This window comes from Balaenoptera physalus (genome assembly GCF_965194825.1).
Source record: "Balaenoptera physalus genome assembly, chromosome: 5".
In the NCBI taxonomy this organism is placed as follows: Eukaryota; Metazoa; Chordata; class Mammalia; order Artiodactyla; family Balaenopteridae; genus Balaenoptera; species Balaenoptera physalus.
In genome coordinates, this window is record NC_138884.1 from 74088790 (window position 1) to 74103306 (window position 14517).

Consider the following 14517-nt stretch of genomic DNA (forward strand, 5'->3'; position numbering starts at 1 on the left):
GCAGACTAGATAATAATGAGTGAAAAGAGAGAGCAGCCAGGGGCACCAAATGAGCTCAAAGGCCGGTTGGCCATGGTGAGGGTTGCTGTGGACGCTGCCCACATCCCCCCTTTAGGACTGAACACTCACCCCTCCCCCAGCTTCTGGGAGTGCTGACTGCTGGTGGCTCACACCTGAGTCCCTGCCCAGGTATTACAGAAGGCTGCCTTGCCCAAGATTATGTTCCCTCCCTAGGGACAACCAGTAATAAAGATTCTTCTACGTGGAAGAACAAAGGTCCAGCCCCCTTGCTTCAACTTAGGATAACTCTGAGAGGCCATCCAGTGTCAGAGCTTCCTGAGGCACTGGTAGGGGCCTCTGCGGCAACTGCACCCCAGTTCAATCTCTCCCTTGGCCCAAACGTAGCTGCTGTTCCCAAAAGTCTCCCCATTCCCACTCCTTAGTAGCTTCTTGCACTCAAATGTTCATCTACCTAAAGGTTCCTGGCAGCTCCTGGGAAGACACCTGAAAACTGAGGAATGGAAGGCACCTGGAGAGGTCCCCAGAATCGCTGAAGCTTAGCCTAGTGCAGGAGAGTAGAGGAGAAGTGACGTGCAGCTTGTGTCAGCTGAGAAGGCCTGAGTCAGTCTCAGTATTTCCCACAGGCCCGAGCTTCTTCCAGAACAGTACAGGACCACTGATCTGGTCAGGAGGGTCCCAGATGTGGCACTGGCAGACAAGGGACTTGAAGAGGTCTCAGGGCTGGGACCTGCATGGACCCACAACTGATGACCAGATGAGAATGAGGGCACCTTGGAAGGCGCCACCATGACGGACTGTGATACTGAGAGCACAAAATTCCAGCCCCGCTCCTCAAAGCCTTGATACTATCCACATCCCCCTGAACTTCCTCAAGGAGAGGAAATCAGCCTGGGAATGGGCAGAAATCTAGTTTACATAGGCTATGAAATCGTGTTTATCAAACCTCCGTGTGACCTCCAAGCCAATAATCAAAACAAAAAATAAACAACAGATTGGAGGAAATATTTAGCAAACAGGAAGACAAACGACTACTATTTTTAAAATAAATTTCGTTATTATTTATTTATTATTTTTATGTTTTGGCTGTGCCATGTGGCATGTGGGATCTTAGTTCCCTGACCAGGGATCAAACCCTTGTCCTCTGCAGTGGAAGAGCAGAGTCTTAACCACTGGACCACCAGGGAAGCCCCCAGGAATACTTTTTTTTTTTTTTTTTTTTTTTTTGGCTTTGTTGGGTCTTCATTGCTGCGCGCGGGCTTTTCTCTGGTTGCGGTGAGCGGGGGCTACTCTTTGTTGCCATGTGAAGGCTTCTCATTGTGGTGGCTTCTCTTTGTTGTGGAGCACAGGCTCTAGGTGTGCGGGCTTCAGTAGTTGTGGTATGCAGGCTCAGTAGTTGTGGCGCACGGACTTAGTTGCTCCGCGGCACGTGGGATCTTCCTGGACCAGGGCTTGAACCCGTGTCTCCCGCATTGGCAGGCAGATTCTTAACCACTGCGCCACCAGGGAAGCCCCAGGACTACTATTTTTAATATGAAGAATCCATACACATGGACAAGAAAAATGCAAAGACCCCAAATGGGGAGGGGGAGACACTATACTCTGTTATTTGTATCCATTACCTCATTCAGCTCTCTCAGTTGTCTTTTAAGCAAGTTCTATCATTTTCTCTGCCTGAGGAAAGTGAGGCACAGGAAAGGATGGGCATCACACAGTGGTGGAATTAGGATTCAAACGCAGAGCCTGACTCTGTAGCCATGGTCTTGACCAGTATGTTGTATATATATGGGTATACATACATTTATATTTTCTGTTAAAATATTTATAAGGACAATTACAAACATTTAAAATGCCAATGAGATAATGTTACCTAAAAGGTGACCCCCCACGAAATGTGTGTGCACGGTGATTTGTGATTTTCTATGTACATTAACATGCATCTCTGAAGAGGCTGTAATAGTGCTATGCATGATGGTGATTTTTTTATTTGTCAAAGTGCAAAAAAGTAAGTAAGTATCAATCACGAGCCTAGGGTTGAACTCATTCATATGTAGTTCAGGTATCTGGGCTGGATCAGCTCCCTCTCCTTCCTACTCCACCACCCTGGCTTATTGTGCCAGCCTATCATTGTTGGTGTCATTGTTTGCCTCCCCAAAAAACACTATGAATTCACAAGAGAACTGGGGATCACAGCTGGGAAGAAGACAAGCATAGACTTGAACCAAGGGTTTTCTAGATTTGACCCTGGTTTTTCTGACTTTTATTATAGTTGCTATTTCCAGTCCATCATTCTACTTCCTTCTCTACCTAGGAATTGAAGCCTAATTTTTACAAAAATTTTATTGAAGTATAGTTGATTTACAATGTTGTGTTCGTTTCAGATGTACAGCAAAGTGAGTCAGTTGAAGCCTATTTTTAAAATACACTTCTTATTTTGGAATAAGTTTAGACCTACGAAGAGTTGCAAAGATAGTACAGAGAGTTGTGTATGGTCTTCACCAGCTTGCCCCAATGTTAACATCTTTCAAACTTAACTTTGTCAAAGTTAAGAAATTGGTATTACTATGATTAACCAAACTCCAGACTTTATTCAGATTTCACCAATATCCTTTTTTTTTAATCAATGAAAGAGTTTCTGTCTTTAATGAGAGGTTTTTTTTTGGTTTGTTTTTGTTTTTTTTTTTAAAGTACACAATTCAATGGTTTTTAGTATATTCACAGACTTGTGCAACCAACACCAGAACCAATTTTAGAACATTTTCATCAACACAAGAGATAATCCCACCCCCCCATAAGCAGTCATTCCTCATTCCTGTCACCCACCAATATCCTTTTTCTGTTCAAGGATCCAATCCAAGATACTACATTTAGTTGAAACCCATTTTTCTTTCATACACTAAAAACATCAAACCCACTCTTTAATTCCAGTGGAAAGCACTGCATAATTCTGGCTGTGGTTTTCCAAGTCTGCTCAAATAACTTTTTGTTTTTTCAATAACCATCTTCAGGAATATACAGTCTAGTCAGTTTTGACTACAAGGAACAGAGAATCCCTCAAACTAGCTTAAATAAGGCCAAGGAGCAAGTCCATGGGGATTCATAGACAGGAAGCAAAGAATCAAGGACAGGAACCGGAACAGCTGTCTGAAATAGATGTTGTTCTCTCAAGTTTGTCTCTCAGTTTCTCTCTCCTTTGCTTACCTCTGCACCTCTCCTTTCTCTCTCCTGACGTAGTTCCCCTGCTTACTTGTCCTACACATGCCCACGCTGGCCACTCTGGCCCACAATCCACAGAGTTTAGCATGTGCCACCAAATGCAACTTCACTCTGCTTAAATCCCAGCTCGTATATTCCAGCCAACCCCCAAGTCTTACGGGTGTTAGTCAACAGATGGTGGTAAAACTTGGGTCTATTTTTCATCCTAATCAACCTTGAAATATATCTTATATATTTACATATATACAGTGGTATTAAATATATACAATTTTTTGTTATTGCGGCAGAAAAATCAATTTATCTATGATGCAAGTTATCACTGATATTGGACAATAGCATTATTAGAATGCACTCGTAAAATATTGGAGGAAGGAGATCATCAAAATTGAATTTTTATTTGAGGCGGAACTAGAAGAGAATAAAATCTCTAGGCATTATTAAATACAGGGCTGCAGAGATTCTACCTCAAAGGAATTTGGACAAACTGTATGGGCTTCAAACATTTCCCAGAATCTCAGCTAATATCCTAGAAAAGAAAGTCCACAGCAAACCTAAATCTGCTAATTAATCTAATAGAACACGTTGGCTTTTTTTGGCTTTCTCCTTTGGGAAAGGAAAAAAATAACTCTGCTTATAAATTGATGGTTCCTTAAACAGACAGATTAAAACTTACTGCAGTTCTTCAGGGATTTTAGGCTTCAATAAACCAATGGGAAAGTCTATCCTTGAATACACATACACACCTTGTTACCCAAATAACACTTCCTACCCTTCCTCTCTTCCTCTCCTTCCCCCCGCTTTCCCTTCCTTCATTCCTACTACAAATACTTATTGAACACCTATCACGTGCCACATACAGTTAGTCCTTGGTGAAACAGCAGTGAACAATAAGTAGGGAAGGGGTTTAGAACACAACATCCCAAAATATGCCACTTTGGCATAACGATTATTTCGAGCTAAAGGCACTTGAAAAACAGGTGCAAGGGCACTCTGACCTCCCCTTTTCTTCCTGAAAGCAGGAGATGAAACTCTCATGTGAAAGATGCCCTCCCAATACCAGGAAGAAAAGAACATTTGTACCACTAGAGACAGGGAGTCGAGGCTGAGAGAAATCAATAGAAACCAACATTGTTAAAATAACACTTATCTTCCTTTAGCCCCTTCATGTATTTTACTTACTTTTCCACAATCATCCCTCTTTGTTCAACCTAGCATATAAACACTTAGGCCTAAGTTGCTTAGGTCTAAGACCCACATTTCTTTGGGTCTTCATTTTCCTGTGAGGACTCCCATGTACATGTAAAATTTTATTATAATGGAATTTTTATGCTTTCCTCCTGTTAATTTGTTAAGACAGTCCCAGGTGGAAACCCTAAGAGGGTAAAGGAGAAAATTTAACCTCCCTTATGGTAGAAAATAAGATAGAATGTTAGATGTGTAATGTGCTTTGGGGAAGTATGAAGCAAAGGAGGGGTCAGGGAGAGTTGGTGAGGGGCACTACAATTTTAAAGGGTCAGGGAAGGCTCCTTATGAGGGTGATATTTGAGCAAAGGCCAAAGCAGGTAAGGGAGGACACTTTGCAGATATTTGGGGCAAAAGCAAATGGAAAAGTGCTGCTGACGGAGTGTGCCCAGAAGTTTGAGAGCAGTAAGGATCAGGGCTGGGATTAGGGGGAGGCGAATCGTGCAAATGCAGGGTCGGGTCCTGTCTTTCTTCTAACTTTGAATATTTTGTGCATCATGGATTTTTTTGCATTAATTTTGATATTAAACTAAAATATTTATCTTGATTACTGAGTTTTTTGGCATGTCGAGGCCTGTGCCTCGCGAACTTCACTCTAGTTCAGACCCTGGAGTTGTTGGAGGGGTGAGGGGGGAAAGAAGAGAGTGGGAGGAAATGATGTCACAGCAAAGGGCACGGGGATTCGGAGGAGCGTGGCTTTTACCCTGAGTAGCATGAAGTCACTAGAGGGCTGAATTCATTTTCTATTGCTGCCATGACAAATTACCTCAAATCGAGTGGCTTAAACAACAGACATTTGTACCTTGCAGTTCTGTCGATCAGAAGTCCAACACGGGTCTCACCAGGCTAAAATCAAGCGGTTGGCAGGGCAGCATTTTTCACCGGAAGCTCTAGGGGAGAATCTTTTTTCTTGCTCGTTCAGTGTGTCGGCAGAATTCAGTTCCATGCAGGTGTAGGACCGAAGGCCCCCTTTCCTTGCTGTTGGCCATGGCACCCTCCTCCATTTTCAAAGCCAGTGGTGGAGGGTCAAGCCCTTCTCATAGCAGCTGTCTCTGACCACTCTGAGGCCTCTCTCTTCCGTTTTTAAGGACACGTGATTAGATTGCACCCACCTGGTAATCCAGGATCATCTCCCTATCTCAAGGTCCATACCCTGAGCACATCCTTAAAAGTCCCTTTTGCCATGTCAGGTAACATAGTCACAGGTTCTAGGGATTAGGACATGGACATCTTTGGGAGACCATGATTCTGCCCACCATGAGGGCTTTGAGCAATGGAGTAATGATCACTCTAGCTGCTTTGTTGAAAACAGTTGTGGGGAGGGGCAGGGAGGCCAAGAAAAGAAACAGGGAAACTGGTAAAGAGGTTAAAGCAATAATTCAGGGGAGAAATGCTGGTGGCCTGGTTCAAGGGAGGGGGCTGTGGAGGGGAGAGTTGAGGTTCGATAAGTGACAGTAGGTTTTATGTGTCACCTTGACTAGGATACAGTCCCCAGTTATTCAATCAAACACTGATCTGGGTGTTGCTGTGAAGATATTTTGTAGATATGTTAAAGTCTCTAATTAGTTGACTTTTTTTTTGGGGCTGCATTGGGTCTTCATTGCCGTGCGTGGGCTTTCTCTAGTTGTGGTGAGCGGGGGCTACTCTTCGTTGCGGTGCGCGGGCTTCAGTAGTTGTGGTTCGTGGGCTCAGTAGTTGTGGCTCACAGGCTCTAGAGCGCAGGCTCAGTAGTTGTGGCAAACGGGCTTAGATGCTCCACAGCATGTGGGATCTTCCCAGACCAGGGCTCAAACCCGTGTCCCCTGCATTGGCAGGCGGATTCTTAACCACTGTGCCACCAGGGAAGCCCTAATTAGTTGACTTTAAGTCAGGGAACTTATCCTAGATTCAGGGTGGGCCTGATTCAATCAGCTGAAAAGCCGTGTGGGCAGGGCCAAGGGTTCCTTGATGAAGAAGAAGATTTACCTGTGGACAGCAGTTTCAGCTCATGCCTGAGAGTTCCCTCCTGCCCTTCCTGATGGCCCACCTTACAGATTTCAGACTCACCTAACCAGCCCCTGCAATGATCAAAGCTGGTTCCTGGCAATAAATCTCCTACTGGTTCTGTCTCCTGTTGAACCATATATAGACACAGATCCTGAATACATTTTGTGATTTAGATCATTATAAATATGGACTAGCTTTTGAATGGGGAGCCAACATGATACGCTGGTGGGCTGGAAGTGGGACGTGAGAAAGAAAGGAGTTAAGGATGATTCCAAAATTTTCACCCTGAGCAGTTAGAAAATGGCTCACTTGTCTCCTTCTAAGGTAGGAATCGCTGTACCATGAAAGCCACCCAAAAAGAGCCCATTCAAATGACGTGAAGGAAGATGCCCCATTTCCCCCCGAGGAAGCCCCTTGCGAGGAAGGGTGTCCCAGGCAGGAATGGGCAGGTGAGCTGGCCAGCCCTGAGGTGGGCAGTCTCCAATCCAAAGGGGAAAATAGGGAAGAGAGTCCCCACTGTGTTTCCCTGCATTCTGGAAGAGCAGATCTTTTTACTGTTCTCTGCTGCAAACTCCACTTCCCCCGCTGGTCTGCACTGTGTGGGAACCAGTTAGCTGAACCCTGTGTCAAAAACAAGCAAGGAGAGCTGAATAGAGACTTTATAAGTAAATGCTGCTCTGTGGGCTTCTTTTTTCCTTGTGAAGGAACAGGGTGTGCTTGAAAGCAGAAAGTGACCTGGGTTTTGGCTTTTGTGGTTTTAAAAATTCTTCCTGGAAGGCAGAAAAGAAAAAGAAGGCACAGTATTTGTTTGTCACTTGTACTGCTCTGGTTAACACAGTGGTTGGGCCCCTGATCCCTCTCCAGGCCTCCCAACCTGGCACTGAATGAAACTGAAGAAATGAAAGGAGCTTTTCCACGAGCCTGGCAGCTCAGACAGAGGCTGAGGTGGCAGAGCTGTGAGGTACCGGCCCGCACGCAGAGGCCTCTGTTTCCTTCCACCTTCCAGAATGCAGCAAGCGGAGCTCCACAGAACTGCAGTCCTGTTCAGGCAAACCTCACCTGCATGTCAGGTCTTCACAGAGAATTGAAACCTCCACTCCTGTGAGCACAGGGTGGGCTCCTCAGTTTCTAGCCCAGTCGCTGCCAGTATAAACATTTGAGGGCCTCTCCGGTGAACAAAGCAATAGGCCGTCTTTAATCTGAAGGGGCCAGATACTGCGCTTCTTCAGTCTCAAACAAATGGCCAAAGATTTCACGCCAGGAAGCACTTCGTTAAACCAGCTTAGATTCCAGAGCCTTCTTCCTCCCTCGCCCTCTATCTGCATTGGACCTCCAGTGAGAAGTCAGAACCAGATCCTTTGACCCAGAGAAGTATCAGGTGTTTGTTTTTCCTTTAAAAGCCAGTACTCAGGTTTCAGGTGGACTTGGAGTGATTTCTGCAGGGTCTTTGCTTTCTCTCCACCTGAAAGGCTCACTGCTGAGGTAAAATTGGACGAGGTCCTAATCGCCTCAGGTCTGTATTGCAAAGAAAGTGAAATATTTTTGTCCTACCTCCCTCTGCCCTTGATCTCCACAGGAAAGGGGAAAAGCCCTGAGGAGTCTGGTTTGGAATAAAAACATGCACCATACAAGATTTTTGTGAGGATTAGACAACTTGGGCCAAAGTATCTTGGAAGCTGCCAAGGGCTCTACAGATGAGATATACAGAAGTCTTGGCTGAAAGCCGACTTAGATTGGCAAGCATAATGCAGACGTAAGAAGCTGAAATGGCCTCTGCAGTCCCTGAGGGGGACAAGGATGGGAAAAGGAGTCTCCCAAGAGAAGACTAGAAGAATTCTTGGCCCAGCGAGAAAGATGAAGAGGGGGAGAAATGGCAGGTAGCAAAGTAAAAAATGCTAGTGATATATAAGAGGATCTGTGGTGTTTTCCCATTTCTAGTTTCTAGGACTTCAGTCGTATGAGGGACACAGTCATTGCCAAGGGCACAGCCCAGGGGTCTGTGGGAAAACCAGCCCTGGGAGTCCCTGCCATCTCTGTCTCAGAACACAGGGTGAAGGACATCCAGAGCGTGGGATCTGGGGAGTGTAGGGAATTTTGGCTCCTATATGGTGTTTCCAAACAAAATATTTGTTACTTTCTGTTCATGAAGCTTCTTTTCTGATGATCTTGTGGTATGCATGCTAGGATGAGGACTGAGCTGGCCATGTCTGTCCCACATCTCAGCTCTTCCCAGAAGTGCTTGGCAAAGGAAAATATGGGTGGAAAGTGTGACAGCAAAATGCCTTGGAAACATGCAGAAGGGTGCGCTGTTGCGGAGGATGAAAACAAAGCTAATGTAAATTGATTGATGACTTGCTATAGGCCAGGCAATCTTCTAAGTATCGTGTTTGTATTAGCTCATTTGATCCTCAGTACAATCCTATGAGGCAGGACAATTCTTGTCGCCATTTGATGGATGAGGAAGCCGAGGCACAGAAAAGTTAATTTGCCGAAGGTCACACAGGTAAAGCCAGATTTTGAACACAGATCATCTAGCTGCATAATCTTCCATTAAGTGGATATAGTGTGTTTCCCTAGCCTGTCTCCCATCAGAAAATGGGGAAATAACATGCCAGCAAAGGCAAGACCTAGTGTAGACTATAAAGATGTAGCATCACAGCTTAGAATGTTAAAATGTTTTTGGCCACTGCATCAGTAAGTTACTCTACAAATAACAATATCTAACCAAAATTAATTAAAAAATAAGGACATTTATTCTTTCACATAGCAATAAGTCTGGATTCAGTCCAACTTTAAAAGATTGGATCAGTGATGTCTTCAAGATCCAGATATGTTTCATCTCTTGGCTCTGCCTTCCTGGGTATCTCAACCATGTCTCCCTCCTACTAACAAGTTGGCTGCAGCAGTTCCGGGCACCACGTGTCAACAAGATTATATCCAGTGAAGAAGGAGTTTCCCATAAGACCCTCAGAAGACGTCACCAGTCAGTTGGACTAAACTGGGTCTCATGTCTGTGCCTAGCTACAATTCGCAGCTCTACTGAAGGACAAGCTCCTCTAGCAAGTCAGAATGAGGTGGGGTGAGGGGTGTTGTGTCACTGATTTGACCACCTACTTATTGTTTTTATGTTTTACGTTTCTTTTTGAAATTTATTTATTTTATTTATTTATTTTTGGCTGCGTTGGGTCTTCGTTGCTGCGCGTGGGCTTTCTCTAGTTGTGGCTTGCGGGCTCTAGAGCGCAGGCTCAGTAGTTGTGGCGCACGGGCTTAGTTGCTCCGTGACATGTGGGATCTTCCCGGACCAGGGCTCGAACCCATGTCCCCTGCATTGGCAGGCGGATTCTTAACCTCTGCGCCACCAGGTAACCCCCTTTACTAGAATTTTTAATACGAGAAATGAAGTTCCTAATGGCCACCAGAGAGAAGTTCTGCTACACCCAGCACCAGAGAGACAGGAATCGTGCCTGTTAGAATTAAGTTCAGCTGCAACAGGGACATTAAACATGGCCTAAATATGACTGGCGTGTATTTCCCTCTCATGTAAAAGTCCCAATTTAGCCATTCAGGGCTGGTCAGAGGGCTCCACAGCTGGGCATAGCTAGGGCATGAACTTCTTGCCTCATAGGGTTGTCATACAAATTAAATAAGGTCATTTATACAGTGTCTAGTAGATCATAAACCGTCTCTTGTTTGATAATGAAAGTAATAATAACTAATATTAATTGAGCTTTATCTGTGTGTCAGGCCCTGGGTAAGGGCTCTCTGCATATTAACTCATTTAATCCTCACAACAGCCCTATGAGGAAGGGATGGTCATTCTCCTCTTTTCACAGATGGGACACTGAGAGATTAGGTGTCCTAATAAGACTGTCTCCTTAGTTAGTTGGTGCAGAGCTGTGGTTCAGACCCAGCTTGTCTGATTTCTGCGCCCAAGAGCCTAGCCGCCAGCCCCACCACTTACCTCCCCGTGTCAGAGCCCTCCCACCACCCCTCTCCTTCACTCCTCTGGCTGGAAGTCAGTCACAGTGTAACCGGGAAAGCAGAGCACGTGCTAATGAAAAGCTAATTCCTAATGCTATAAGGCAGTAGGGGCTGAGTGCCTAATGGGCGGTATGATTCAGATAAGGGAGAGGCTCCTTCCCCTGGAGTGAGCAGGGAAGGGGTCACAGTGGGGAGGGGCTGAATTGGGTTGTGACAGACGGGACGGAGGAAGGTGTGCCAGGCGTGGGGAATGGAGTGGGTAGAGTCTTGGAGGTGGGGAAGGAAATAGTGTGGTTAAGGAATAACAAGGAAACAGTCCTGGCTAAATCACAGGATTCTTACAGAGGAGTCCTGAGGGAGCAATTTGAAAATGAAGATTGGAATTAGATTAAGAAGAAACTTGAATGTTGTTCCAGAAAGCTGAACTGTATTCAGGAGACACTGGGTAGTCATGATGGGGCAAGGTTTGACCAGTGAAATCACATGATGGAAGCAGTTTCTTTAGGGACAACACGGAGGTTGTGGGAAGAGTGCCTTAGAGACATGGAGGCTGGGAGAAGAGCTAAGAGGGTCTTGAAATGACCTAGACATGAGGTAATGAGAACTTGAGATGGAGTGTTAGCATGAGGCATGAATGGAATGAAAGGGATGTGAGAGGCGTCACTTTAGAGCAGAACAGAGGTGCTTGGGAGGAGGAAAAGGGAGGGGTCGGGGATGACTGCCAGGATTTAAGCCCGGGTGATGGGAGAGTACTGTTATAAACAGAAGCTCTGACTCTCCTAGTCAGAGGGGAACCCTGGTTTCCACCCATCCTCTGTGAGGTCTCTGTGTCCACTGACCATCTTCACATACTCAGCATTCCCCAAAGGTACCTGGACCAGCCAGTTGTCTTCTCTTTCTTCTTTGCTGCAAAATACCACTTCCTCCAGAGAAGAATCTAGGGCACAAGGGGAAGCATGGAGTTAGGGTCAAAGATAGGAATTTAAATCTTCCTTCTCTGTCACCAGCATGGTAACCTCAGACACATTTCTTAATTTCTCTGAGATTCAGTTCTCTTTAAATTAGGGATGATAATACCTACTTGATGGGGGATTTGGGGGATTTGATAACATAAAGCATTTAATACTGTGCCTGGCACAGAGTAGACGCTCAATAATAATGGCTAATGCATGGAGCTTATACAAGCACTGCTCTAACTGCTTTACATACATTCACTCATTCATTCCTCACAACAGTCCTATGACGGTGATACCACTAGTACCTCCAACTCAGAGAAGAAGAAATGAGGCACAGAGAAGATACAGGACTCACTAAGGTCACAGGGACAACGTGAGGCTTTACCAGGGCTTGAACCCAAGCAGTCCAGCTTGAGAGTCTGTATTCTCCATCACTATCCTGCCCTTATATTAATAAGCAGAGCTATTGTTTGCACTAAAAGGAGGCAACGGGGGTATTAAAATACATCACCAGAATGGCTAGACAAAGAACTTGAGAGAATGGCTACAGGTCAGAGCTGGATCCTGGGGAAGGTGCAGGAGGGAGTGGTCCCAGGCAAGGGGCAGAGGTAAATTGCTGTGGCATGTCCTAAGGAGGCTCGGGGCAGTGGCTTTAAACAATTCATAGAGAGATGTCAACATCTTAACTTTCCAGTATGGCAGGATAGGTGTTTGCCAGCAAAATATCAGAACTGGTTACCTCTTACCAGTGTTCTCTAATCAACCTGTACACAAAACAAATAATGACTTTCTAAGGACATTTTCAGTGTTGAATAGTATACTGTTTTTTTTAATGTATTTTATTTATTATTAATACCATGCTTAAATTATTAAGAAAAAAAGATTTGACATACCTTGTAGTAAAAATCTCTTTGAAAATAAAATCATTAAGACTGGATAAATAATAAACATTGTAAATATTTTATACCTGAAAACCTAAACTAAGAATATACAATGAAACTGAGCACTAAATTTGGCTCTGAGACTCTCAGCAGCCAATGTGAAATAAGAAATAGGATGAATTTCCTAGTATTGATTATGAAAACAGGCCTAAATGCTTCTATCCATATGCTTAGAATTTAGGTGTGCAGGACACAAAGATGGCATTTTGATATGAAAACAAGAAGCCTCAATTTATATCCTTGCTCATAGAGAAGTCCATATCACGTGCTATTCCATGTAAGTTTCATATAATCAAAGCGAAGCATACCTTACTAGATATACTTCTGCCCAGTAAAAAGCCAGTCACCGTTTTAAAGTAAATGACTAAAGAGAAAAGCAGGCAAAAGGTGTGTTTGGTAGCTCAGGGGAGGAGAATGTGATATGAGTCGGCCTCTTGCTTCTTGTTGGCCTAAGAGGCACATCCTCATCTGGGTGGCATCTTGAATTACCTTAAGCAAGACAATGTGCATGCCATTGATTTCCCTCCACTCAAGTATAGGACCAGCCAATTATATGCAGTCTTTCCTCACCAGAGAAATAACTGAGAACTTTGCAAATACTAGAGGGCATCATGGTGCCTACCGACCTTCCTGGGGAGGCAACCACACAAGATGCCTGGGATTCTTTCCTGCAGACCTTCCTTGAATTAAGGGTAAAAGTTGCCATTGCCGTTTATTGGCGTAAGACCAGACCAAAGTATTTTGGGGGGCCTGTTTCTAATAGATTCTGTGATTAGGAAGATTACAGTTTTCTAGGATTAGAAGGAACACCTTCCATATCTTTTTTATTATTATCATATGACCTGAATTTCTCAGATCTCACCACCCAGCAAATGCAAAAGAGATTGCACTGGGATGCCCACCTGCTGACTCAGGGCTTCATATTCCAAAGTTTCCCCTTAAGATTTCTGGGACTCTCCAGGGGGTGTTTTACAAACACTAATAACAAGCCTGCTCTCAGTAGGTATCTGCTAGGCATCTTTCTTGTTTGCTGGGCATCTGCTAACTCCTGCCTTCCCTGCTGCCCCTCTAATGACTGCAGAGCAAAGGGGAAAGTGGGCATTTGGCTTCTGGGAAGAGAATAAAAGGATGTGGTCATGAAAATCTACCCCCGGGCTTGCACAGGATAAAGTTTTAGTTCATAAAATGGTGGATATCTGGGTCTACTCCTCATTTGTTATTTCACCTTGCAAAGGTCACCTTGGTTCTTTTTGCTTCAATTTCCTCCACTAAAAATGGCAAGAATTCTCACATCGTACAAAGATGTAGCAGGAACTGGCTGTTTAATGATTGGATGGTATTTTAAAAACATCAAGTGCAAGGTAAGTGCTAGGTTAGAAAAGCCAAAGACTTGTGGCTTCCCTAATGAGGCAGCGGGATGTGCCTGGTTTTATTTTCTTTTTGCTTTAGACATCCAAAGGAAATAAAATTTAAAATGTCTGCCTAATATTGAGAGAGAAAAATCTCAAATCCCCAAAATCAATAAATTGCTCTTTAAGCCTCCTTAAATGAACTAGGTTGTTGCATAGGTGAGACCCAGGTTACAAGGAGGATAAAGTCTTGAAAAATTCTATGCAATACGAAGTTACATAACTAGGGGCATTAGGACGATAGAAAATTTGGGAGGGAATGAGACCACATAAGCAATATTTGATCATTACATTTTAACAAAAAGGACATTTAATCCTGAAATACTCTAATGGCATTAAAAGCCTTAATGAAAACCTTTACTTAAAATTTAAAGAAGGTGTTTAGGAGATACAAGAGAATGGCCAGGGCCATGGAAAGGAGAAGATAGATATAATATTTGAAAATTTTACCTGGGATTGGGCCCTGCTCTTCCATTCATACTTTCAGAAACCACGTCAAAAGAAGCTCCTTCTTTCAAAAAATGAGAGACATGTTATGGGTTGAATTGTGTCCCCCCCCAAATTCATATGTTGAAGTCCTATCCCCCAGTACCTCAGAATGCAACCTTATACGTAAACAGGGTCATTGCAGATGAAATTAGTTAAGATGCAGTCTTACTGTAGTAGGGTGAGTCCCTAATCCAATATGACCTGTGTCCTTATGAAAAGGGGAAATTTGGACAAGATACATGCACTCAGGGAGAATACCACGTGAAGATGAAGGCAGAG

General features: G+C 44.1%; 1 protein-coding gene across 7 annotated transcripts in view; it reads right to left on the minus strand.

Moving 5' to 3' along the window:
- Window positions 1-14517, minus strand: part of LOC309662087 (uncharacterized protein) — an 83227-nt gene that overhangs the window by 8296 nt on the left and 60414 nt on the right. For 2 of the 7 annotated variants that reach the window (XR_014264499.1, XR_014264500.1), the window contains one exon: window positions 6987-11380. Coding sequence is in view for 1 of the 7 variants with exons in the window: in XM_082464508.1 (XP_082320634.1) it covers window positions 11316-11380; window positions 14200-14257 (123 nt within the window). In the remaining 6 variants the exon portion in view is untranslated. Of the gene's footprint in view, window positions 1-6986; window positions 14261-14517 lie in introns of those variants that run through there. The other 5 variants (XR_014264501.1, XM_082464508.1, XR_014264502.1 and 2 more) reach the window with 5 other exon arrangements.